This window comes from Manacus candei, unplaced genomic scaffold (assembly GCF_025592945.1).
Source record: "Manacus candei isolate 608988 ecotype Guabito, Panama unplaced genomic scaffold, ASM2559294v1 h1tg000018l, whole genome shotgun sequence".
Lineage (NCBI taxonomy): Eukaryota > Metazoa > Chordata > Aves > Passeriformes > Pipridae > Manacus > Manacus candei.
This window is the reverse complement of record NW_026138066.1, coordinates 17,594,500-17,622,190: the sequence shown is the minus strand read 5'-3', so window position 1 is coordinate 17,622,190 and position 27,691 is coordinate 17,594,500. Positions and strand designations below refer to the sequence as shown.

Genomic DNA, 27,691 nt, shown 5'->3' with positions numbered 1-27,691 from the left:
CCGGGTATGTTATTACTCAGCTGGGTACCCAGAGGCACCAAGCTTCAGGTTACAAAACCACTCGCAAAGTTCAGCTGGTGGCTGGGGACTCACAAAGTCTGCAGAAGTCAGAACTATGTGCAAATAGTGCTAGAAGGGGCACGAGCTAATGGAGTGTGGATAAAAACTCTACAGTGTGAGTGGGGAAAAAGCTGGGTAGGTATGCTCGGATAGAACTCATAAAAACACTGTAATTAATGCGTTATTTAAACAAATAGAGGATTTATCAAAATTGTAATCTGCCATTATCACTGTAAGCAATTTTAAAGGGAAATAGGTATAAATTAGCATAATGCTCCATACTGCTTTCTGAACATCCACCAAAGACATGAACCCATTTTGTGAATTTTCTCCCATTGCAACCCCTTTCTTTCCCTTTTCTCTTTGCAGTACAATGATTATGTTCATTTTGTTGAACCCTGTTTTAAGGGTATCCTGGTCCAAGCAGACAGAGATAACAGAGAGGTGAGTACCAGGCTCTCATCAGTGTAATTCAGGTAGCTCTCTTAATGTGAGAATTACGTGGGGTTAAGATGCTGAGATACGAAACTCCAGGGACAAGGAACAACCATCTCAGAGCAGCACATGGTTTGCATTTCAGAAACAAGCATCAGTTCAGTGGTGTGTGCTGGCTCTGAGGTTCATCTTTGCTTACATGAAGTCACTGTAGCACGGGGTCAGCTGGCTAACTAAAGAACAGCAGCCAGCTTTCCTGGGTCCCCACTGTTGGACCACGAGCAGACCTAGTCCAGGCTGCTGTGGAAAAACAGTGCACAGAGGGCAAACCAACTTTGAAACCCTGCATCTTGAGCCTTCAGAAGGGAGAACAACCAACCCTTTCCTGGTGAACGTGTTCTCAGCCTGGTCTTATCCTTCAACAGGGTGGACTGCCAGCAAGCTTTCCCTGGTGAGGGATTTTGCTGCTCTGATCCAGGAGGTCTCTGCAGCCCCAAGGTGGTCAGCCTGCATCCAGCTGCTCCACCACCCTCTGGGCTGACTGGTATTTTTAGCTCTTCATACTGGCTTTTTTTCTTCCTTTTTTTTCTCTCTGTATTAATACCACAGAGGGTAGCACATTCCTCCATGTCTTCAAAAACTAGATTTCTCTCCAAATTCCTTTTTCTGGCTTGGTCCTTGGTCACAGAGTATGATTCCAGAGGGTGATGTCTCCTACAGTGTTTCCTAAAGGATCCCCAAGCCTTTTGAAGCTATCTTGCAGAGAGCACTCTGAGGTTTTAATTTACAACAATGCCTCTTAAGTAGTAGACAAGCATTCAAATGTTTTCTTCCCCCCCCCAATCCTGTTGTTTTTGCATGCACAGGATGTTCTTTACCTGAAGGAATGGATAAGGGAAAGTCAGATTTCTAGTGGGTTTGTCCCTGGCATGATTTTTCATGGGCTGTCAATGGTTCACAGCACAGAGACTGAGAAATGCAGTGCTGCTGTAGCTGCATGGGCAAAGGTGTAACCTGATTGTGCCACCAAAGGAGTGGCCATTTGACTTTCCCACCTCCCTCAATCCCAGTGCTGACCTCCCCTGCCCCGCCAGCAGTAGTGGAGGAGCAGGAGCCCAGTGGCATGAACTTGTCTAGGTTACCCTTTCCTCCCCTGGCCAAAGGGAACACCCTGCCTACAACTCATTCCTGTCTTTTTCACTCTCTTCTTGCCAGCACTTCAAGCAGCTGGTGGAAGAACTGCAGGCAAAAGGAGTGGGGACTGTGAGCAAGGCTTTGACAGAGTCCTTCAAAATTCTGCGGGAGGTAAGAGTTGGTGTTGGTGCTCGTGTTGGGCACAGGAGTCCCTGCCCATTCCTACATTCCCCTCTACAAGTGGTGACTCAGCACGTCCCTCACTGTGTTGTGCTGCAGGGGGATGTGGCATGAGCTGATCTCATGGACCCCAAATTTGTGACAAGCAGTGCAGGGGGAGGTGACCCAGCTCTGGGGAGGTGTTGGTTTGTGCATGATGTCTGTGGCCACTGATCCCTGCCCAGGAGGGATGAGGAGCCAGCAAGGCTGTGGCTCTGTGAGTCTTTTTTTAATGAGCTCCACAACTGTGCTTTGACCAAGCACCTTTATAGATGGTGGCAATAACATATAACTGATCAACTGAGGGCAGCAATTCTGGTTGTAAGTAATGTTATTAGTGAGCAGTAGATGATGGCGAAGACATGAAAGACTATTCTCAGGCTTCAGATTTATTTCAGTGTCACTTTGCTGAGTATCAGTGCTTGGGGAAGAAATCACAGGTCCAAGAGAATTAATCACTCTGATTATACCCCGTGATAAGAATCATAAATGATTCATTGCCTTCTGTGAACAATAGGGACTTCAGTAGCCTGGAGATAAATATGCAACTTAGCTCTATTTCTTAAGGAATGGTAACAAAAAACCCACCAAGAACCAGCTGAATACCCCCCTCTTCATGGCACTGTCCATAGTGGGGTTGGTATAAAGAAGCCAATGCCTTTGGTACATATACATACAATGTTAGTGGCCATAATGATGATGTGGGTGTTAAAGGTGGGCCGGAGGTGTGACACCCCGGGAAGGATCCTCCTCTCTCATTAATCCTAAAAACTGAAGGTGTAGGTTTGTTTGGCCATGGTAACGCTGTTCCTAAATTATGCCAGTGCTGGCATGATCGGAGTTGAACCCAGGGAGGGTTGGAGCTGACCTGACTTGTCACTGGTAGTAGAGTGGTTTTAATGACTACCTGAGAAGGGTGGGATGTAGACTTGACATGGCAGTAATAGGCTGGCAGCACTCCGAGGAGTTCAACATCTTTGGAGGAAGATAGTTACTGAGATGACCAGGGAAGCAGTAATGATATGGAACTAGAACAATTACACGGTCTAGATGCCTGCTAGATTGCCTACAAATTTGTATTCTTGCAAATTACAAAAAAAACCCAACAAACCCACAAACATAAAAAACCACAAAACAAACAAACAAAAATACTTTAAAAATTATTTTTTAATTAATATTTAAAACCAAAGATCCAGAGCCTATACTGGGCTGCACTGTATAAATCAGAATATTTAAAGAATTTTTGCACCAGAGGAAAAATTACTTCCTAATGTCCAATGTAGCCCTGGTATGTACAGTGACAACAGGTTAAAGAAGCCCAGAGCAGTACAACTGCAGACATTCTCAAGCAGCACAGCTATGAAGGTCTCAGTGGAGAATCATAAAGCACAGTGCTAAAGAAAGCCTGCTTGCCCCAGATGAGATAGCAGCAGGTCATTCCAGGCACAGACACCAAAAACTGTTCTGGTTCACTAATAACTAATGAGGAGAGCTCACACCTCCTTTCTGACAGGCATGGATCATCCACTAGACTAGGTAATCTTCAAGCCTCCAGGAGGTAGAACCTTTATAAAGCCCTGCATGCTTCAAGACAGGTATGCCCATGGGAAATAGAAGGTACATGGTAAAACAGCTGAGACAGAAAAAAGTGCCCTCCACTGACATAGCTAGACCAAAAATACCTCCAAAGAGAGACTGATGTCCATGCAACCCAGTGGACTAACATGATTCCACTGCAGTAATAGATAAGAAATTATTTGTAGGTAAAGAAGTTATTTTTTTCTATTTGGCATCAAAAATGCAGTCAACAGTTTAAGCAGTCATCACTTCTCTTGATCCTTTTTGATTTTCCCTTGTCTAATGAGCTTGAAACAGCTCTGAGATGGCTCTTGGACAGTGCTGCAGGACCCAGCAACCTGCTCTTCACCTGCAAGGTGAAGTACTGCTTTCCTCATGCCTTTTGCTATCTGGGAGAAGGCAACTGGCTCAGACTTTTTAGCATCATTCCTTTGAGCACCTGCAGATGAGGAAAGGTGTCACATTCTTCTGCATCCTGGAAAAAGCGGTCCATAAAACAGTAGTTCAGAAATGGTATCTTTGCTGCCAAAGAAAGACATGAAACAGGGCTAAACATCTCTTCCACCCAGCCTTCCTTCCCCAGTAACACTGAGTGCAGCTTTCTTGCAGAGTGTCTTTCACTGTAGCATGGACCATGACTGTACTCTTCAGCACAATGGGACCTCAGCCCACGGTCATTGAAGCCATCAGCTGAGAGTCTTGTTCCCAACCAGCTGTGGGGCAGCTGGAGGTGCAGCAGGAGTCCTACAGGACCTCCCGTGTCTTCATCCCAGGATTTCTGCCTGGTGACATTCACAAGAGACAGGCATTGTGTCTCTGTGCACACACAGCAGCCCCAGAGGCTGCACATACACAGGCAATGCAAGCATAGAAACGTGCCTGTTGTCCTGCTGCAGCCTTCCCCTGACTGCAGCTTCCCTGGTAAGGGCTCATCTAGAGAGTGCCTTGATATCACCAGCTGGAGGACCCCAGGCTCTGCAAGTACCACAGCTTAAGGCAGAAGGGTACCACCTGCCAAGTGCTCATATGGCTTAAGGGCTCTCTGAAATCTTCTCTTAGAGACTCTTAAATCTGTATCAGTAATAGTGGAGGCAAAGGTTTTTTCATCAGTGTGCCTGGAAACAAGTCTGTGCTACTGCAGTCCTGCAGGCAGGAGAAAAGGGAACTTCGGTGAACTTGACCACCCCCTTCTCATCAGGCAAGACTGACATTCTCAGCTCGTAATTGTAGCTGTTCCTCACAGGCTGCCCTGTTATTGTTCACAGGAGCACACGCAAGAGAATGAAAATGAAAATTGCTACATCACACTGATGAAACAGGCTTTGCTGATTACAATAGACAACCAGTAATAATATCTGTAATGAAAGTGACTGCAAAATTTCCCTGGTAATTTTCCTCAGTCCAATTGCTCATAGAATTAATAGCCCAGCAGAGACCTACTCAATGAGGTATGAGTAGCAGAGAGGGTATGAAGAAGAGCACGAGTCTCTCACATCTTTGTTTTCTTCCATTATGTTCTGGAGTAGGTAGGGCATATTTTAATCCATGACGCAATTTGCAGAATGGTTTCAGGAGAATGGTTATCCAGAGCTTCCCCTGCCCCTCTCTGCCACGCTCAATAAACCACTTCTACTTTCTATTTCAATTTAGCCACACGCCAAAGTGGTTTCAATGTAATAAGCATCCCAGGGAAACTACAGTCTTAAGCACACGTTTATGAAGTGCTTCAGAATTCTCAGGTGTTAAGTGCTATCTTTTGAGCTCTTCTCTTATTTATCAGTAATCTATCTCCCTGTTATCTTCTCTTCTGTTTCAACAAGCTCTGCACGTCTTGTTCTCTCACCCTTTTCCTGCAGGATTTATACCCCTTTGTTCTGGCTGCTGCTCTGCTCCTGGCTGCTTCCAGGCTGTCTTCCCTGAAACACCACGCTCCCAACAGTGTGTGAGTGCTGCAGCTGAGAGCTATCGAGTGCTAAGCAGAGCAGAATAATTGCCTTCCCTGTTTTACACACCGTAGTCCTCTTAACACAACGTAAGACAACAGCTATGTTTTTTCAGACACTGTCACATTGTTAATTCCTATCCAGCTGATCTGTCTCTGCATTATCCCTCTCCAGGCAGTATCCACCTTCCTGTTTGGTATTTGAAGCACTGGCTCTCCTTTCCAAGGTACATATGTGTGCACACATATACATATGCAAACACCCTCCCCCAATCCTAAGAGAGACATACAAATATATTCATATATTTGTTATATATTAATCTTTTAAGATTAGATAGCGCATTAGATAGACCAGATGATCCTTGAGGGACCCCTTCCAACCTGGTATTCTTATGATTCTGTGAAAATCTGTGACACTTATGTGTCCTCCTTTCTCAGAACCCACTCAGAGTATTTTGAAAGCTAATGCTTTACCCATTCTCTGGAGGACAAGAAATGCCAAGTTCAGCTTTCCAAGGCCACCTTGGAACATTGTCTTCTCTTAACATCAAGATGCTTTAATCATGCCTTGACTCACTGCTGACCTCAGAAATCGCAAAAAAGTTCAAGTTAACTGAGTAGGTCTCTCCAGAATGATTATAGGTGATAAAACATTATGAAACTGGTAACAAACTGGATTTGAGTGAGGCGTAAAATTCTGAGTAACTTGAGCAAACTGGTGCTATGAAAAGGATGAACCCATCTGCTGATGTGAGTTATCAAAAGTTTGTGGTCTCTTATGCTCCACTTGTGTGAGGAAACATCTCATTTGTGCACTCACAACTGTGTTACTAACTTTTTTAGCAATGAGCTAAATGTTTAAGGACAACTTACCCATCTAGTTTCGTCCCTTCTTGTAACACATTTTCAGTTGATCCTCTCTTCATCCTTTGGGATCTCATACAGTCCCAGTCAGGTCTCAGCTCATGAGGCAAGTAGTTCAGCTATACCTTCTGCAATTCTTTCCCTTCATGCTGAACACAGATTATTCATATGCTTTCAATTAGCTTTCTCTTTAACTCTACCACTTTGTGATCCTGCCTGTAATTCTTTCTGTCTTTTCCTTGTTTCTTATCACTTCAGCACGTACCCAGCCACTACAACATTGTCCTTTTGATGATCAAGTATGGAGGCTGTAAAGCATCTCTGTCTGACCATTTCCCTCTGTTTTTTTATTAGCTGGCAACATACTCTTTTTACTCCCTCTTTTGCTTCTTCTCTGAACGTTTATAAATGTTTTCTTGATTCCAGTCGCATTTTTGGACCTGGATTTTACAGCGTGTTTTTCAAGACATGCAAAGCTCAGAATTTCCTGTTTACCAGTTCTTATTGTTTTGCTTAATTTCTCATTTCTTCTGCACTGGCTGTTTCCTTCTCTACTGCTAATTTTCTACCCATGAGACGCTTTTCACCAAGTTTGAATTTTCAGTAGTTCTGGAGGCCACTCCGGAGGCAGGTCTGCATAAGAATAGGGCAGGAGGAGATGAGGAGGGGCTGCTCAGTCCTCTGGCCAGATGTGTACATAATCAGCACGTGTGCCTGCACATCTCTGAGCGATGGTGATGGTTTCTATTGCTTAGCTAGTAACTCTGTGCCAGGTTATAACTGCAAAGCAAATGGCAATGAGCAAACAAGGGAGTACAGGAGACTGTGACCCTGAATTAATTAGATCACGCCTGTTAGTCCTGGCAACGTGACCAAAGTTCTATAGGAGAGCATGTAGCTCCGTGCCTTTTCCTCTGATCCAGCTCTAGCCCACATTTCTTTAGACATCTATTCTGTGGACATATTATTCCTCATCTCCCCTTCTTTCACGCTCCTGAGACTTCAGTCAGAGGAGGGAATTATGCTGAGAGCTTGATGTGAATGCTGTCAGATCATTTGCTACAGCTGCAACCAGTCACAAAAGGACCTAAAACCCAAGGATTACCTCCTTGTTCATTTGTTTTCTAAATCTGTCTTTTTAATCTCTATTTCTATGGCACTGATGATCTCATTTTCCCTGTTGAAAATATCATCTACTCCTGTAATTAGGAGATTGCTAGTTCTGATGCAGCATCTAATTTCTCAGTATCTCAGTATTATGAAATCTGAAGCAAGCTTCATGAAGAGATGTCTTAAGTAGTTTGATGAAATGGTGGGTGACCTTAATTAAGCGTTAATTTAATAATAATCTAAACAAACGCTGCAGATTGCAACATTTTGGACTAAGCTGCTTTTGTAACTATAAGGTTTGCATATCTGTGATCTGAGCCTTATTCTAACAGCATCTCCTGCACCATCGTAGCCCCAATAGCCCCATGCCTCCCTGGTGGACACTCACACTGTCTGTTCTCTGCTAATCTGCATGCAGTTGATCTCTGTCCTAGAAATAGCTCACTTGAGGCTCTTTGTCTTTTTTGTACCTGATAGTCTGCAGCAGAATGCCATGTGGCTGTCACCTCCTTTTCTCCCTTAGTTTTCACCTAAGGGCATCCTGTGCTTGTCCCAGTTGCACACTCTCAGCCTTTGCCCTGAGTTTCCCTGTTGAGCAGGATGCACGTGAGCTCTGACCCCTCCTGAAGCTCAAATTACCCTGCAATCAAGTTACACTGATGGGGTTTTTTTTTCCATGGTACAAAGTATAGCAGCTTTTTGGACAACTGGAAATGGCAGACCTTGGGGACTCTGTAGAGAAGGACATGGGAGATCCCCAGGGCTGTGTTGGAGTGACCACAGCAGCAGAGGTACTGTCTGTCTCCCCTCTGAATGTGCTGCTGTGATGACACGAAAGAGGAGGTGGCAGAAGGTGATGTTATGGTGATGTTAGCACTGAACCTGGTAATTTCATAATAAGGGACAATCACAGAGGTAACTGTGGTGAAATTACTGGGGAAATCTGGACTTGGCGTTGGCTTGCAGGTATGGATGTACATGATGTTGATCTGCAGTGGAACTACAGTACCATTCATGTTGGTAAAAACATTTGTCTGTCATAACATAGCATGACCAAAACAGAGGGGAGTTGTGAATTGAACCCTAAAAGACCCAAAAAGTCCCAGTTCGCACTCTGAGCTTTTGTTTTCCCATCCAATGCTTGCTTTCTTTTTATGCTATTAATCTTGCCACTTGGATATCTTTTTCCTCATTTGTAAGATATAACTATCTTCTCCAATTTAAAATTGCTGCTGTTTGATATAACCTTACTCACCCTTCAGTTAGTCTCCTGTATAGTCTCCATCTCATGCCATTGCCTCTCATTAATCTCTTGTGCAGAGTTGTCATCTCTCCCCCTTTCTGTATTTTTTTTACTCTGCATCAGTTTCTGTATCTTCCTCTGTTGATTGGACTTCTCCTTGCTCAGAGCACAGAAGTGGTGAAATGCAGAAAAAGGAGAAGCTGGGAGCCTCAGAAAAGTGGCTGCTTGGTTTGGTACCTTGGATGTCCTCCACTGCCTCCACCGGTGGCTGTTAACACCTGTGTTGGTGCTGGATAAGGCATTTAGCTCTCTAGAGCTGGGTACCTGAGGGCATGAGAGGCAAATGGCTCTGCATGCAGAAGCACAAGATAAGCAGTGCTCCATGGCTGGTTTTTTTTGGCTGAAAAAGAGGAAGGGCTTGCCTGCAAGAGCACATCTGTTCAACACCTCTCCAGGTGCCCTTGGGAGCACATCAGCGTTTGTACCAGAGTCCCAGTGTACTTCTGCTCTGCCTTAAATGTCACTTATGCACAGATAATGGGTCATCTGTCACTGCAGTGTATGGGCTCTCTATCTGGCCCATCCACAACCTTTCTCATCTCTGGTGGTAGTAGCGTCCTTTTTTCATGTGCTCCTGCCTTTCTCTGCTATTCTTTGGCAGATTGATGTATTTACCCTGAAATAATGAGTTTGATTTCCTACTCCTCTCACATTCTCTGCCATAAAAAGTGACAGTTACTGCTGTCAAATCAGAATTGCAGTGTTTATGGTCCATCTCTAGTTGTTTTGCATAAACGAATGCGACTGTGCAAGATGTGAAGCAGCAGGGAATCGCACCCTTCCTCCACAACGCTTATTTTCCCCTCATTATTTTACTTCTGTGAAGCCTCCCATGTCTACATGTGCTAGGCAGGGCTGTATAAATAAAAAAATTATATGCAGCGTGCGAACACAGCCGTTATTTAAGCGGAGCTCTTTCTGAGTGTGAGGTTTGCAAGAGGAAGTCAGGATCTGGCCCACCGTGAATAAATAGAGTGCAATTACACAGAAGCAGCCTGAGCTGGGATAACTAATGCTCTTCCTCTCTGTTTGTAGTTCAGAGAAGCTGGTCAAGGCGGCTTGTGTAACCAAGCCATCATGCTGATCACCGACGGAGCAGTGGAGGATTATGAATCCGTGTTCGAAAAATACAACTGGCCAGATCGGAAGGTTTGTCTGGGAAGTGATAAGTAGAGAGGGAGAGGAAAGGTGCTATCCTGCTATGGTGGGAATAGCAGAGCACAAGTCAGGATATCAGGCAGAGCTGAGCATTCACATCCTCCAACACCTGTATACCCGTGAGCACCTGGCTGTAAACACAAACCAAAGCAGCCAGGTAGGAGCCTGCTGCAGAGGTTTTCAAGGTGGTAGGATTACAAATGGATATCTGTAGGTCAGTAAAGAGGGTTTTTTCATACATTTCATTTTCTAAAGGTATGGACAACCAAAGTGTTCTCCTGATAACATTATAAACACTGAGTTGAATACTTAAAAATTTTTAAAAAAACCCACCAAAACGCCTTTTTGAAAATAGTTTTAATCCTGTGCAGGACTGTTTATAATTGGTCCTGTTTGGGAAAGGTTTGGCTATTAGCAGTTCTTATGTTGGGCAGGGAATGGCCCAGAAAAGCTCTCTAGGTGCCCTCCAGCCCTGTTTACTCTGAGGTCTGTAATTACAGTCTTGTACTAGCAGAGCTGACTGTGAAAGCAGAATAGACCACGGCTCATCCTAAACCCTCCTGATTTATTTGTTTACCTCTTCCCAGCTAGCAGCAATGCACAAAGGGAGGGAGAAACCTACTGAGAGACCAGAGCAAGGGGCTGTTAAAGCAGTTTATTTCAGGATTGGCTCTTTTGTTGGTGGTCAAACACAAGAGAAATGGTAAAGCTTTCTCTAAATGATTCATGCAGCCAGCTGTTCCCTTGGGTAAAGGATTCCTGTGAGCTATAAACCTCTCTGCATGTGGTTGCTGAGTGCCTGGCAGAGCTGCTATCATAAAATCAAGCAGAATTTGCACTTCTGCCTTGTTATTCAGACGATGCTGGGTGCTACTTGGCTTTCTGGGCTTGTTGTAATCGGAAATTAAGTTCCAGCCCGCAAAATGCAAAACAAATGGCGCAAGAGGTTCCCGTCTCTGTGTGAAAGCAGAGCTATTGCTTTGCACCACAAACAGGCACTCACACCAGTGTGTAACAGGATGCCAAACCTCAGCCTCAGGATACCAAACCTCAGGATTTGGTAGCACATTACAGACTAATTCTTCTATCTTCGCGTTCTTGTTCCCAGGTCCGGGTTTTCACTTACCTCATCGGACGGGAGGTCACTTTTGCCCCCCAGGTGAAATGGATTGCCTGCAACAACAAAGGTGCTGTGTGGGAATGGCTCCCCAATCCCCATCACACACGTCACATGTGGACTGCAGCCACAGGGCCCTGGATCCTGCTAAGGCTCACCCACTACAGCTGGGGCCCAGAAGCCCTTGCTTGGAAGACAACATAAGGAAAAATCAGACCCTGCTAGTCCCTGTGAAGTGTGTCTGTGTCCAACTAACACCAGTCCTCCATGCTGAGCCACTGCATTTTCCTGTCACGGTGCCAAGGGACACTATGACCGAGATTCACGCTGGCTGTAGTCCACCTAAGTCCCTGTGCTTATTGTGCCCCAGTTGCTGGCTTTTGACAATCTGTCTACAGCTCTGTCAGAGAGCCCGACATCTTTTGGCTGAGATGTCAAACAAATATCACCTCTTTAAAGATTTTACAGCATTTTTCATGAGGTCTGTGGGTTAACCCCTGTATCCTAGCCAAATTCTTTGTGTGTCAGTGGTTTTCACTGAGGCACCAGAATAGCTTGTTAATCCCACCCCAAACCCAATATTCTCTCTAACTGGCATTAAATTACATGAATAGGAAAATCCATTCACAGTAGGTGAGTCACCTCTATGCATTAGGGGCCAGTTAAAAAGTCAATTTAGTCCTATCAGAGTCTGCAAGGCTAAAGGAAGAAAGAGGGGGGACAAGTTTTCCGTGTTTGGGCTTGACCTGGCCTCAGTGTGCCTGGAGACAGCAGTGCTTGCTACATCAGTGTCCTGCTTAAACAGGAAAAGGAAGGGAAGACTGGAGCTGGGAGTCGGGTACATCAGCTGTTTTCCAGTCTGAGCAGTAGTTCCAGCAGACTATGAAATGCATGGAGGCATTTCTACTGAAAATCATTGACAGATGAGTTCCTGACCTGCAGAATGTCTGTGAGCTGGGGATTTTCAAGGCTCAAACATTCACCTATTAGCACTTTGAATTACATATAGTATTTTTAGGTTTTGTTAAATGAAACAAAATCCTGGATTTCAGATTGTATTCCCAGTGATGAGATTAGTGACAGGGAATTTGTGGTGCTGTTGGTTCATCATAAAATGTCAGAACGGGGTTCTTCTGAATAACCAGATAACAAAAATATGCTCTTTGCACTTGGATTCTTATTTACCACACTTGAACTCTGTAGAGGGCTCCCTGATTTTGGTTCTTCTGTTTCAGCACATTGTATAGCTCTTATGGTCCTTGTTTTCAAGCACACTAAGTCTGTTTCCAAATCACAAAGCTTATCAGAATACAAGCCCTTTCACATGACAGTGTTTCCCTAGTGATAGGAAAGTTTTCCATCTATCTGATGTATTCCATCTTATACCAAGTACAATCAAACCATGTGGTGAGAAGCAGGACAAGGGTCCTCATGACATTACACTATGTTAGCATCTCTAACCAGTTAAGTAGCTAGTGTTGAGGACTGTCTGATAACTTGAATATATTCTTCCCCCTATACTCCTTGTTGTAGCATTAGACTGTTATAGGTCCATCTGCAGGGACAAAGCCTTGGAAATAGGTTACTTGCACTTTTATCTTTTGCTTCCAAGGGGTAGATGGAAGTAGTCGCCATCCTTGGATGTAAAGCTAGGCAGACTGAAGAGTGCCGGAAAAAAATCTGGAAGCAAAGGTGGGAGTTTGGTCTTAATATAAAATAGCTCAGGGTAAGCAGGTAGGCTGGTGAAATACTTTGTCTGCATATGTTTGGCCTTCAGGACCAAAGGCAGCCTCAGTAGTGGAAGGTTTTGCCCAAGACCCAATGCAATGTTGTGTATTTGCTTTGCATAAATCTGGTTATATCAAGACCCTGGCCTTGAGCATTGCTTCAGTATTTTGAGAGAACAGAGTCCATGCTTCAAAACTAGATTTCCACAGAAACGTGTGCCCACAGAAGCTTGTGAATACAAGGCGCATCAAGGCTTTTGTAAACTGGGTAGATAGAGTGTTTGACATCTAGTTTTCTAGCTTTGCACAGGCGCTCGTGTAAAAATACGGAAGATGCGTTGGCAGAGTGACTCAAACCTCTGTTTCTCCACAAAGGCTACTACACTCAGATCTCCACGCTGGCGGATGTCCAGGAGAACGTGATGGAGTACCTGCACGTGCTCAGCCGCCCCATGGTCATCAACCACGACCACGACATCATCTGGACTGAGGCCTACATGGACAGCGCGGTAAGCACCTACAGCACGAGCCTTTAGTCGGCAAACAGCAGGGCCTGTGGGCCAAAGTGGCAGAGGTCTTAGGCACACAGCTAGTGTGTTAGCCATATAACTTATCCCTGCTTCCCATCTAAATATCTTATGTGTATCAGAATCTAAATAAAGCCCTGAAATTTATGTAATACCGGGAGTTGGCTGATGGACAGAAATTACTGGTCCCTGGCTCTGTTGATACAGACAATATTTCTTTTCTACTCTCTCCCGGAGCTGAGGTGTGTATGCGGTCTCAGATCAGAATCTGCAGTGACCCAGTCTCCCAGGGCTAATCACACAGGCACAACGTCACTTAAGTAGTGCTTCTGTGAAAGCAGGTTACCTTCTAAAGGATTATTCACAGGAAAGATTATCCGTGGCTCAGGGTACAGGTCACAGAGACTGATTTCCTCCAGACCAGGAGCCAACTGCATATTGCTTGCCTCCCAAAGGTACAGGATGCTGGGGAAGCAGGCTTGCTCTTTTGTTCCTTGCTCTAGCAAGGCCTGTCACCACAATGGTCCTGTGCCCAGCCCTGAGGGCCAAGGACACATCACAAAGGACCAGACAATCAGCACTCCCAACCCCCCTTGCTTTGCCTTAGGCCTGCCCTGTTGGAAGACATTTGGACCACGAGCAGGTGCTGTCATCATGTGGTGCTGCTAAGGCAGCTCTGAAATTCAAAGGAGTGAAGGGAAGGACAAAGGCGTAGATGACACTGAAGGAACCTTCCTGTGCACTTCACCAAACAGATGATGTTCCTCAGTCTCCATCTCCACCCCTTTTTACACTGCCAAAAGAGAAAATTACAGTTTTTCTTTTGTGGCTCTCTGTACCCTCTATGTGGGAGAGAGTTTTTTTCCCACATTGGATTCTTCACCCCAGAGAAGTGCCTGACTTCTGGACAGCTAGAGATGATCTGAAGTCAGGTTTCCCTCTTCCAGAAACGAACCTAAGGTTTCAGGACTATTTATTCTATCTGAGGAGAAGAATCTTCTAGAAACATTGAGAATGTTTCTGTACACAGTCCCACTGTGGGACTGAATTTGCAGGCTCCAGTCTGGACAACAGCAGCTTTAGGGTGTCTGCCGCAGCCCTGGGGAACACACACAGTTTTCAGGTTTAAGATCTACAGTGAGAAACATGAGTTCCTGGAAGTCCAGGCTACATATGGTGGTACTCAATGCTGTGCTCAGAGTCAACCACATGAACCCCAGGAAATACCTTCAAGGTTGCCAGGCTTGTGCCATCATGGTGTATAAATGTTATAATTGGGAGACTCTTGTAGGAAGGGACCATTCCCCACTTTTGCGCTGTGTCTGAGGCTGCAGCCATGGCACACTAGCTCTGGGAGAGTGAAATGGAGATGTCTTTGCTGCCAGGTGAGAGCTGGGACATGGTACTTGAAGGTACAAGGCGAAACCTCCAGAGATGCTACTAATTACCCAGCAAGTTTATTTTATCAGCAGGCTTGTCACCTCTGGCACTGCTGTATGGGGTCACACTTCCCAAGGCAGCCACAGAGGTTTGTTGCTGCACCTCTTTTCTTGCCTTGTGTCTTGGCTTGCCATTCTCTTCCTCTGTCCCAGCCTCTCCCATCTTTGATTCATTCCTCCATTCATGTATTCATTTATGTGTTCATCCATGTCTCTCACTAGCTGCCACAGTCTGAGGAGGTAACTGCACCCCTGTGTTTTGTGTTGTTTCCCTTGTGCCAGTTGGTGTGTCAGTGCCAGTGTTCACAGCCACAGCTGGCCTGTACATCTTTGGGGAGGGGTGGGGGACACAGCACTGAAAGAGTCCTCTTGCACTGGCAAGAAGAGGAGAGGAAATGCTGGATGTACTGGGGAGCTGTGCTGTGCTGCTGGTTCAGAGTAGGTAGGGGTGTCTGTGTTGTGCAGTAGCTTAGTTCACCTGATCTCTTTTTCCATATGTCCAGTAAGTGCCAGGGAAGTTTACTTGCTGTGAAGTTTACTTAGTGAGCATTGCTGTGAATGGGAATTTTCCACAAAAAATCATCAGAATAGTAACTCAAGATATGAGGCTCAAATCCCCATCAAGGGACTGATTATTGACTGGCTCCTTTATGGCTCCTAGTACATATTGTAATGAAGACAGGAGGTCGTTTCTTGCCTTGCTACTGACTTGGCCAAATGAGAGAGAAAAGGGGGGAATGTTACTGACAACAAAGGATTAGATTCTTTCGATAGCTTGGCATGTTTGGGAGACTCATTTGCATGTGTCTTACCTGTTTACCTCCTTTCATGTGTGTTTTTAGAGCATCTGTCTTCTGTTGAACTGGGAGCATCTGTTACCCCATTACATGTGCATTTCCTATATCCCTCATAGAGAAAGCTCACTCTGTTGTATCTGTTTGGATCATGATTTTGTCTCTGTTTTTCCTACACTTAGATGGTTGGGTAACAAGTATATATAAGCAGGCTTTGTGTGTATTTGTCCCTGTTAAATATTTGCCTGTGGTGTTTTTCATTTGTGGTATTCATATGTTAGCAATATAGACAATACCTTGTCTGTGGTTTTGCTCATATTTGTGTTGCTTTTCTCCATTCTGTGCTCCTTGTGTTGGTGGTTTTTACACTCATTGCATAAGTGTTCATGTCTACACTCCTAACACATGGTGGGTATAAATTGTGCCACCAATTCTACAGGTTCCTGCCTCTTCATTAAAGCAACTCTTCAATTTCTCCTGCTTCAACACATTTCACTGGCTTTCATCCCATCCTCATCACCCCACACGAGCAAGCATCCACCCCACGATCCTCTTGGATACAGAGTATTTAAAAGTGCTGCCATCTGTTTCTCGAGAAGTGTGGGAGGAGGCAAGGAGGTGGTTAATTGTAATCAACATCTGGGGTCCTTGGGAATTCCAGTGCCTTCCATTTGGGTTATCTCTGATATTGCACTTGCTAACACACGTTCCATTGCTCTGTGGCAGCTCTTTGCATCTCAGGCTCAAAGTCTGTTGCTCATGACGACAGTGGCCATGCCAGTCTTCAGCAAGAAGAATGAGACGGTGAGTGTGACGTGGGCTTTGCTCTCCTCCCTGCCAGCAGAGGTGACAGGATGCAGGGGACCTTTGCAGGGTTTTAAAGCCATTCAGAAGTGCGATAGACTTCTGGCAGGATGGATGGCTGATAATTTATCTGTCAAAATGATAGCCTGTCATGTCCTCTGAATGCTATTTCTTTAAAATACCTCTTAAATATGACATGTCTCTCTGTTTTATCCCTTCCATTTTCAAAATGTGCCTAGTTCATTGACCTTAAAATTTCAGGCTGGAAGAGATCGTTACCTTGTCTAGTCCAACTCTTTTATTGCAGACCTTTACATTTCACACAGAGGGTCCTTCATGAGCCCAATAACCTGTTTTGGCAAAAGTGCCATTGAAGAAAAGCATCCAGCCCCAAATCTCTCCATTGTGGTTTCTCACTCTCCACTAAAAACTGGTGTCTAAATTCTGCTTTCAGTTTGTCTGGCCTCATGTTCCTGTCATAATGGCTTCCTCTACTTGATTAAAAAGCCTATACCCTTTGGTACGTTCTCCTGGGAAGCATCTTCTACGCTGACATAAAGTCAAACCTGTCTGTCTTGATAAGATAAAAAGGCTGAGTTATTTAAATGTATTTGATAAGGGCATTTCCTCCAGGGTTTAAAACCCTTTAGACGCTCTTTTCTGTACAATTTCTGTACAATTTCTCAGCATCCTTTTTAAATGGTGGACAGTATCTTTCCTTTGCTATATGAGGGATAAACTATTCATCCAGGTTTTACAAACAACTGTCTGCCTTCTCCACCTGGGGCTGGCCTTAGCCTGTATTAGCACAGTGGTGCAATGGGAGTCTGTGTGTCATTTTTTCCATCATGCTACATTAATAATGCTTATTAAACAACCAGTTTCCCATACAGTGGAGGGGGGAATTCCTTTTTCCTAGGTTAACAATTTTATATTCAGTATTTGATTTAGTTGACCCAAGTTGTCAACCAATCTGTGTTCTGTTGCATGATTGTCTTGACCTTATTGTTATTTACACATACTGAATCCAGGAATTTGCCTCAAAACTTGTTTTCAGTGATTTTATGTTACTTCTGAAGCATAGTAAATAGTACTGACTAGTATTGTGTAGAAATACTCCTCTCCACAAACCCTGGAACAACCTCTTTAGACTTTTTGAAGTATGCTAATTGATTTTAAATAAAGATAGATACACAAGCCTAGAGAGGATATGTGAGAGACTAGTAGGGAGACAATGTGCCTTCAGGTAGAAAACTACCCAGGTCTTGCTTCTGAAAATAGATTCTCCTTTGTTTTAAAGCGATCCCATGGCATTCTTCTGGGTGTGGTGGGCTCTGATGTACCACTGAGGGAGCTGTTAAAACTTGCTCCACGGTATAAGGTAAGACTCAGAAAATGCAATTTGTTCTTTTGCACAGCAAAGTCATTAGTCATTCTCTCATGGGCATGACTGAAAAATCATTTCTCTGCCTGTAAGAAAAACTATGAGCATAAAGGAAGAGATGTTGGATGTGGTGATGTGTGGTTTCTATACAGCACAAGTGACATTCACTACTAGAAGCTCTTTGCTGCTTCAGGATCACAAGACCTGGATGATCCAGTAGATTGGCAAAATGTTGTGGAACTTTTGCATTTTGATGGTCACCAACCTAGATCCCTCAGAGATGACAGCCTATCTTAGAAGAATTAAACTTTTATATCCAGTTCCCAGTGGACAAGAGTTGCCATGCCAGCTGGCAAAAAATGTATTGGTTTCACTGTCAATATTCTTAGAAGAAAAAGTGAGGGCTGAATGGATTATGGAGAGCCAACTCTTCTGGCATGCCCAGAAGAGTTTCTCCAGATCAGCATGAAGATTTTTTGGCAGGACAGTGCACAGAAAGTTGGCTCTCACTCACTTTTTCTATACCTAGATGGAGTATATGCTCCCCAGACTTGTTAGTCAAAAAGCTTTCCATTAGCTCTATGTTCAACGTATCTAAAAAGAAAAAAAAAATGTTCATTCATAGGAAATCCCTCCAGAGATGCACTGTTTAGTTTGGTTTCTGATGTAAACTCCATGCAGTGACCCTTTGTTCAGTCAGGCTGCACACCAGGAGACAACAAGCACATCCAAGGACCACCATGAAACGAGGAAATTTGAGCCATCATTTCAAGTTTTCGGTTTCTCTTAAATAACTATCAGAAAACTACTACCAGTTAGGCAGTTGTCCAAAACCTGATTGCTAAAGGCTCACAGGACTGAAAGTGCTGTCAGAAGCTATGAATTTCTGCGGCGCTTCCAGATGTGGATACACAGCAGACCATTAACATGAAGCTGTAGGAAATGATCCTTCAGGTAATCCTAGAACTAGGAGTGTCAGGGTGCATGCATTCAGCATGCAAAAGCTGGGTGCTTTGGGCCTGGGGGAACCTTGTCTAGGAGTTTCAATTTTTATACGTTTATTTTCTGTATAAGACTGATACCTTTTCATCTTCCTCTCTCCATGTCACTCAAAGGCCAGGTGTCAGGCCAGGTGTCACAATAATCTTTCTTCTGACCCAAGAAGGGACACAGTTCTTTCCTCCAAGCAGTGTCAGGGAAGGAGAAAAAATTATTTGAATTTCTTTACATGAAAGGCAGGACACATCTTCCCAGAAGCTCTTCCAACTCCAAAGCAGTTTAGAAACCCAGGATCCTCAACTTAAATTCCCTGGAATATAGGTTACAAAAGGACCAGTTCCAGAGTTCCAGCCCTCAAGAGCTTGTGTATTGATGATCATGCTTACTTGGCTGGGAAATATCAGGTTTAATAGGCAAAAAAGAAGTTTGCTGATCCAGTATCTTGGTTTTGTTCTTACCACGCTGAGCTGAGCCAAGTATGCTTTACAAAAAGCTACTTCACATAGAGACAGTCCAAAGTTGTGATCCAAGATGTGTGAAATACAGAATTCGTTCCCTGAATGCACAGACGGATTGTAAATGACTCACCTCCTCACTTTCCTGCTGTTATCCCTCCAGGATTGTCTCTATAGGAAAATAAAGCTGCAACATTTTTTTGAAGATAGAAACCTTAGACGTCCTTGTTTTTCTTGAGACACCTCTTGTTTTGGCAAGCACAGGCTATCTCCAGATTTTTAGCTGGAATTTGTATTATATGTGGGCTTGAGCTGAGTAATTGCTCTCTCGGAAATCTCTTGCAGATCAGGTCAGTCAGTGTCTGCTCTTGTTAGACTGTGCTATTCCTTAAAAAGCACTTTAAGACTACAGGCTTGTACAACTGGCCTGGGCTAGGTCTGGTCTTGCCAACACTGAAACATAATGCAGAGCTCCTCTGAAGGCCAACGGGGTTTCCAGGGAAGCCGTCTGTGAGATTCATACTCACTTGTTCGTTCACTGCTCTGCACACATAGTGATGGGCACACAGACCTGTCACTGGTGTTTCTGGGCTGTTTACAACATTGCCTTTTTTATGAGTGGCTCTGCTATGCCTGCTGTGGAGAGCTCAGTCTGCCTCTGGGTGGTGATTGTCCAGGACGACAGTCAGACTGTAGGGGGGCATCTCTCTCTGAAGGTGTACACAAAACCAATTACCTGTCCATCCTTTTGTGCATCCAAGCACAGTGAGTCTGCTTGGGCAGAGCAGTCAGAGATCTGGAGATAAATGGTTTGGGATGGACCCTATTTTCTTCTGGTCAATACCTACAAAAGGAAAATATTTCTGACTATCGGTGGTGCCAGAGTATTAGTGGTACCCATCATACATGTTTCTAGCTAAAGCACTAATTATTCTGATGCCTCTTTCTTCAGCTGGGTGTCCATGGATACGCCTTTCTGAACACCAACAACGGCTACATCCTTTCACACCCAGACCTCCGTCCTTTGGTATGTATAGCTGTGAATCTGAGAACCTTTGCTGACTTGAAAACAGAGAATTTCAGGGGTCTTTCTGATTTGGGGGGTTTTTGAGCTGTGAAGGCTACCAGGCTCTGATATACAGGCACTCAGTAGCAAGAGGGGCAGAGAAATAAATTCCACGTACACAGATGTATATATGTACACGCATGGGTATGAAGCATAGGGTATCCTGCCTCTCTGTTCTCTGTGGGACTGTATGTGAGGGCTGTATTCGTGTGCACTTGCTGTACTGTGGGTGCACATGTAACTGTGCCCACGCAAGGTTTCACTGCCAGGCTGCAGGAACAGGTCCCCTTGCTCAGGCATATCTCCTACGAGGAGATTCAGCATGAGTAGCACCCCAGTAATCACCACCCAGCAGATATGGACATTTTAGGATTCTGAGCCTAGCGGGGTGAGGTACCACCAATCTTAGTAACATGGTGAGTCCGAGACCATTCAGAGACCAGTAGATTGCAAACACCTCCTGGGACTTGAGGGAGTGGACATAAGGACAGCATTTCTCCCTCGTGGTGCCACTGGGAGCTCCAGGCTACCCATCTGTTTGCAAACACACAGCTGGCCTCATCAGTCAGATAGCCAGGCACGCAGAGATTTTACATTTCCTACACGTGCTGCTCAGCACCAATCCACCTGCACACAACTCTGAGCATTAGTGTGGTCACCAGCAAGAGAAAGTGCCACCACAGGGCTTCACAGCAGCTGTCTTAAAAAAGGCAGCTTTGCAAAGGGAGAGACCACTGGCACAGGGAGTTTGTTACGTGAAGAGAAGGGACAGGGCAAGGCAAAGCTGGCAAGGGCTATGCTTTACCTTCCACCTTAACTTGGCCTCTCTCGATCTGCTTCACACCTTTTCCCTCACCTGGAAGATTACAGTGAAATAGCTCTCTTTTGTCAGTTAGCTCTAGGTGAAAAGTCTACCCTCAGTGGAGTCAAAGCCTAACTCCTGTCAGGAAGGATCTCCTGCTGGTATTATAATGTTAACGGGATTATACTCTTAGCTGCAGGGAAAAAACTGATTTTCTGGAGGCAAGTGTGTTGTACTGATCTGTTTAGAAGTAGGAGGCCATAGCTTTTACCTGCAAGTTTCCCTGTGTTCCTGCCTTCTTCCTGGATCAACCTCTCCCACTTGAACTCTCCTAGCCCCTCACTGCCTGTGTAAAGAAATACATGACATAGGACCAATAAGGCACCTGCACAAATGCTGCCTTCCTAGTCAGAGAATAAATGAGACACCCCTATTTTTCAGCCAATTCTTAAAGGGTTAGTTTAGAAAGTTATCTAGCCACTTATTTGGGTGTTTTTTCTTTCTTTTTCTTTTTTTTTTTCAATAAACACCAGTATAAGGAAGGAAAGAAACTGAAGCCTAAGCCGAACTACAACAGTGTAGATCTCTCAGAAGTGGAGTGGGAAGACCAGGAGGAAATAGTGAGTATCAGAAAGTGAATTTAGCCTTTTTTGTAGTTCCTTCTTTCTATTACTTGGTGTGCCTGTATGGAAGGCGTGGGGGAGCAGTGGGCACTCCTGTTTTTTTCTGTGCCTGACCGGCTCTGAGTAAGAGAGGCTGGTGCTCTAAAAGAGGACAAAAGATGAAACTCCTCTACAAAGTGTTTGTCTTCCATCCCAGTATGAGTTTACCTTTACAAGGAACAAAGAGGGAAAGTGCTGGCACGAGGAAGGAAGCACTTTGGAGGGTGCTCCATGGAGCCAGTCTGTGCACACATGGCCCAAATGCTGCCTTAATACAAAGCCAAGGTAGCTTTAGGAGTGTGGCAGTGTCCTGTGATGTTACCCATACATGCAGGATGTGAGATATAGCTGAAACCACGCAACTAACAAGATCTGCTGCAAGGAAGAAAGTGCATTCAAGAAGAGTCTAAAGCTTGCAGTTACTATTAATATTAGACAAAGAGGATAAGGGACTTTGACACTTAAGAAAAACAAATTTCCAGAAATCACCTTATTGCATAGGTGTAGAGGCACTGAAAATAATAGCTGACCAGAGGGTAAAGACTAGAAAATACTTTTTCTATTGTCTTTTGAGAAAAATTATTAAAAAGTGATAGACAAGAAAGAACATGCATGTTATAGCTGCACATTGCTGCTTTGCATAACTAGGAACCTAGATAAAATGAGAAGGTAGTGAAGTTCCTCTGTGGCTGGTTTTATTTTACTCAGAAGAAGTAGGAGAAAAGAGATACTTAAGTTACTAAGATAAGAACTGAATTTGGAGTAAGACAGAATTAGCTGCGAGACAGATGCTTCTGGATTACAGGGGAGACTGCAGAGATAAATGGATCTGATGCTATAGATATCCACTTAAACAGGTAGGACAAACAAACTGACCAGCAACAGGATCAAAGTAGCCACTGCCACTAGTGCAGGCCAAGTACAAAGGGTACACCAAAGGAACTTGGGAAGGGGAAGAGTGGCAAACTGAGAAAGAAAACACAGCAGAACCGGGTGTGAAACATGGAAAGCAAGACAAAATAAGAGGCTTTACATGTAGTGGGACCACCAAGATGGTAGCTGCCAATGGCTTTGTGTAGGTTCACTGATAACTTATACGAGCTCTGCTCCCACTGTAGTTTTTCTCTCACTGGAGCCACTTTTAGAGCTGTTCCTCTTTACCTAGTTTGCTGTTAAAAAAAAAAATAATCCAGGAAATGAGAGAACTTTGCTTTGCTCTCCTATTTATTTGGCTAGCAGGTTCCTGTCTGACCAATTAACTGATACCTGAATTTAACTACAATGCAACGTGTAAGGTTTTTGTCCATAGGCAGTCAGAATAAAACTACCCACGGGGGAAAAAAGTCATGAAACAGGCATGAATAACAAAGCCACTTTGTGTTTCTCTGCTGCACCTTCCAGAAGAAAGAAAGGTTGCAGTCACTGAGGGTACAGAGACATTCAGTGACGCGAAGTATATCTGCAGTGTGACTTCAGCAAGTCTAGAGGCTCTCAAGATACACCCACTGCAGCAGAAAGCTGCAACATTTCAACACTCAGATTTGTAGCTATGGTATTAGATCAATGACAGACTCAACATCAGTTGCAGTATAATCTCAGCAACACTGATAAGCAGCGAATTCCGACTGGAAAAATATGCCCAAGTGCTAATGATGTGTAACACAGCCAGCCGCTAAAAGGAAATCTAGTGGAGGGAAGATGGCATTGTCTGGAAAATACCAACTGATGCACGATGGTACTATCTGCAGCCAGGCAGCAGCAAGGGTTTGGGCTTGCTTGTGAAGCAACACAGGGGTATTTGTAGTGTGAGGGGGAAAGGAGAAGGATCGAGGGTCTAGAGCAGAAGATGTATAAGGAGTGGTTGAGGTCACTTGGTTTGTTTAGCCTGGAGAAAAGGAGTCTGAGGGGAGACCTCACAGCACTCCACAGCTTCCTCACAAGGGGAAGCAGAGGGACAGGCACCGATCCCATCTCTCTGGTGAGCAGTGACAGGGGGGCCCCTTAAGGGAACGGCATGAAGCTGAGTCAGGGGAGGTTTAGGTTGGATATTAGAAAAGGTTCTTCACCCAGAGGGTGGTTGGGCACTGGAACAGGGAAGTGTCACAGAAGCAAGCCTGACAGAGTTCAAGAAGTATTTGGACAACACTCTTGGACACACGGTGTGATTCTTGGGGCTGTGTTGTGCATGGCCAGGAGTTGGACTTGGTGATCCTCGTGGGTCCCTTCCAACTTGGGATATTCAATGATTCTAAATCCAGAACCTGTAGCAAATGCTGCAGGCTGTCAGACCAGAGAGTATGCCGTGGCTCTGGCAGGAGGTCAAACACTCTTAGCCAAAAAGGAGTAATAGTACCAGTCAGTGTTTTCATTTCCAAGATGTGGGCCTTGGGAAACATGAGCTTTATATTCTAGGTCTGTAAATAACCCACATCAAACAGCCATAGTAAACAAAGCTGTGGCCCTGTAAAGCAAATGCAGTTGAGACTGGCTAGCACCTGAATGGAGGCCTGTCTCTGGAAGTAAGGAAACAATTTGTGTGAATGAATAAGTTACTTCCCACCTATTTTTTCTATCCAGGCTGAAGCAATAGACTGATATGCTCTGGCAGGCTGGGCCTAAAGTCAAAGCCTCTGCACTTGTGGAAAAATTTCCTGGCTCTTTCTTGCAAGAGGCTGGGAGTCACCGTGAAAATTAAATTTTGGAACCTGGATTGAATAAAGAGGTCTTCTCACTGCCTACCCTGCTGACATACAGTCTTGCTTTGCTGCGCTAAACAGCTGCTTTGCTGCACCTCAGAAGTGGTGCTGAATACAGCCTATAATTTATAAATCAGTTTTTAAAATGTCAAAGAGCTTTGGATTTGGTCTGGGGGAGTTAGTGAGTTTCTCAGTTGTCTCCTCTTCCAGGCTCTCAAAGCACTGTGCTAATGACTTTCTGGCTGCCACACAGCAAAGCCTGAAACTCAGACTGGCAATTTCATAGATTCCAGATCCTTTCTTTGTGCTAAAAAGACATATCAACAGGCTTTCAGCATAAACCATTACTACTCTGTGTCACTTATCAGCTTGACCGAACAAGGATTGTGACCACTGAGAACAGGTTTTCAGTTTAAAAGAAGCAAGAAAGAGCTGGGAAGGAGAGGGAAGCTGCAGTCACTCTTTCTGCCAGCCACTGTATGTTAATGACAAGTGAGTCTATTAATTCCTGTCCTGTCCTGCCTGGAGACACTAATACTAAATTTGTTCACCTCTGCAGCTGAGAACTGCCATGATCAATGGGGAAACAGGCTACCTCTCTATGGATGTGAAGGTCCCTGTGGACAAAGGGGTAAGAAATTATCCTTCTGTTCAGGTCACACAAGGGAGTGGATGGGAAGTGGATGCTGAAGAACCACAAAGGATGTGGTTTTAATGCTCAGCATTTCTGAGTGTGAGGATTTTATTGTTTCAACACATATGTAATGCATGTGCTAAAGACACCTAAAAAAGCATCATTAGAAGTGCTCCTTACACCTACTAATATTCTGGTCTTAGAAAATTATTGGAAATGCCTCTCAGCCCCCTACTTTTTCCAGGCAAAGCCAAAAAGCATGTTGTTCATTGTTTATAGGGCTGTGAAATGAAATGGGAGATCTTCAAGAGTTTAGAATAGGGAAGATTACACAGATCTGACCTAGACAGAAAGAAGTTTGGAGATTATTTTGCCACTCCCTTTCCCTACCCAAAACCTCTCATGAAAACTTTGTCCCTCACTTTGTCAGAATATGATTTCCTTTATCCAGGTCCAGGATTAAATTTCTATGCAAATATTTGCAGATGTTTTATGAAAAGCCCTAGTGAAATGTAGACTTTTGAACATTCCCTACCAGCTCTAGGGTAGGGTTATACATCTTCCCTTGGAATCAGTGCAAGATTATCTTGTACATTTATGTTCACTGGTACTTTTTCATTCAGGTTTATTTAACTCTCTTAAAGATTTTGGCTTTCATCATTTCCTGTTAGGAAGTATTCCAGAGTCCTGCAAGTTACACTGCCCAGAAATCTTCCATATTTCAGGAAAATTTTCCATCCTTTACAGAGAGTATTTTTTTCAGTGGCTGGCTGAACTGCTCCCATGCTAAGCCACAGTCAGCACCAATTCCAACAAGCTGCTCACAGCCACTGCTGAAAATAGTGCCACTTCCTAATGAAGACACCCCTTTGTTTCCTCTGAATGGTTGTACTGCTAGATCTTGTCACTACATTTTCTCTCTCTATTCTTGGTGTTTACAACTCTCAGGTTCCTGTCAATGCCTTTGCCTTTCTTCTCCCGGGCATTGCCAACATTTACATTTGAAATATTTGCACATTTTTCAATCCAAGCAACTCAGCCACTATGTTTGTTATCTTCATGTCTTTTATCATTTCTGGTGCACAAGCACTAGGGCTGAATTAGAGTTCTGTTTCCCTGATGCTCTTTAGAGAGCATCTATTCTCTGCAATATGATATTTCTGAACAAGGAGCCCCAAATCTCCTTTCTGCTGTCCCTTCAATTTTTTCTGTCCCCCCCAGCTCCACTGGAACTGCCACCTTCACTTCTGTATTTCTTAGCTATTTTTTTCCACGTGAAACCCACTCCTCCTCTTCATCCAGCCTTTCTAATTTTAAGGTCTGTTGTGGCTTTTATTCAGCATGCAGAGAAATGTTGTTTTATTTTGTCTTACAGATCCCTGTACATAAGGGCTGCTAAGGCAGAGTCTGTCTGTTCCTCTCATTAGATCTTTTTCCCTTGATGGCTTGTTGTTTACTGCCTCTTTTTGTTTACAATGCTGCAGCTGGTTCTCACTCTGTATCTTATTTAAGCCCACTTTAACAGATTCCTTAGAATAAAATTTCATGAGAAGCTGTTTCAAGTGCTTTATATAAACCCAGATACATTGCATGTCCTTTATTTCCTTCATTCCTCTACCTTAGTTATTCTGTCAGAAAAGCAATCAAGGTTTTCAAGCAAAATCTATTATTTGTAAGTCTAGATTGCTTATTTTGCTAGCTTAACCTCTTTGTGCACCCTCAACAACACTTCTTCTGAGTCATCCAGTGATATCTTTTTAGTTCAATATTTTAGAGACATCTTTCTGCTCCCTTACCCAGGGGGAAAAAAAAAGATAACAAAAAGTAGCCTGGTAAAGAGGTATTACCTGTTTCATTCTGCAATTCTGGAAGCCTTATGAAGCACAATAGGAAACTGAAGTATGTGACAGTTTTACTACTATTGGAATACACACGGTGGGAACCAGAAACAAAATTCAGCAATTCCCAATTTTACCCTGCCAGCTGATGAAGCAGATCAGCATTGAAACAAAGAAAGTGCTGACAGAGCCTTGAAACAAAGAGAAGGAGGCAGTCAGACTACAGAGAGAAGGTCTGAATGAAAAGATAGAAATTATTCTGTCAGCCACGTAAACATTGATTTCCCAGGCTGATCTCAGGAAGGTATTGAGAGCAGAGTGAGACAGAGAGGGGAAAATAAGGAATCAAGTGGCAAAAATGTCTTTGTTTGCAGCTGGAGTACAAAAGAGTTGTGACTGTGAAAGCAAAAGGGTGAGGATGGGGTAGGAGCTGTGGCAAACCACTGGTAATGGCAATAACCAGGAGTGGATACCTGGTACAGTGACAATACCAAAACTGGAAATACTCCTGTTCCCAGGCTGCAGGTGGTGGTAGTCAGCTATCCCATCATGGTGCCAGCGTGCCCATGCTCTTCTCTTCTCCCTTGATCCCCCTATATAGCAAAGTCCTGTCTGATCATCCTCAGCCCTGCCTGGTTCAAGGGTGCCTCTGCTTTTCTTCCATTCCATGGATAAGTGGTGATACCTCCAGCTGTCTTGGAGCAGGCTGGCCACCCACTCTCTCCTCCTGCCCAAAAAGAGGTTTGCCCTCCCTCCCTCAACTTGCAAGTGCTGAGTGGTTGCATGAGCAGAAGAGGGGCAGGTCAGGGGAGCAAAGGATGAGCAGGACAAGCCCTGCTAAAGGAAAGGGTCTCAGGTAGTGGCCAAATCTTCTTCTCCATGCCTCCCTGCCTCCACCATCAGATCAGACAGGCAAGAAAAGGGAGGATTAATAGCTCTTGTAC

The 27,691-nt window shown here is 44.3% G+C and overlaps 1 protein-coding gene across 1 annotated transcript in view; it reads left to right on the top strand.

The window, feature by feature from the left end:
• CACNA2D4 (calcium voltage-gated channel auxiliary subunit alpha2delta 4) overlaps positions 1–27,691 on the top strand; it is a 123,267-nt gene that overhangs the window by 20,188 nt on the left and 75,388 nt on the right. Inside the window, exons 9-18 of the mRNA XM_051784926.1 lie at positions 430–504; positions 1,711–1,800; positions 9,681–9,794; positions 10,912–10,990; positions 13,023–13,156; positions 16,134–16,211; positions 17,512–17,592; positions 20,002–20,076; positions 21,451–21,537; positions 24,835–24,906. Of these exons, the coding sequence (XP_051640886.1) occupies positions 430–504; positions 1,711–1,800; positions 9,681–9,794; positions 10,912–10,990; positions 13,023–13,156; positions 16,134–16,211; positions 17,512–17,592; positions 20,002–20,076; positions 21,451–21,537; positions 24,835–24,906 (885 nt within the window). The remainder of the gene's footprint in view (positions 1–429; positions 505–1,710; positions 1,801–9,680; positions 9,795–10,911; positions 10,991–13,022; positions 13,157–16,133; positions 16,212–17,511; positions 17,593–20,001; positions 20,077–21,450; positions 21,538–24,834; positions 24,907–27,691) is intronic.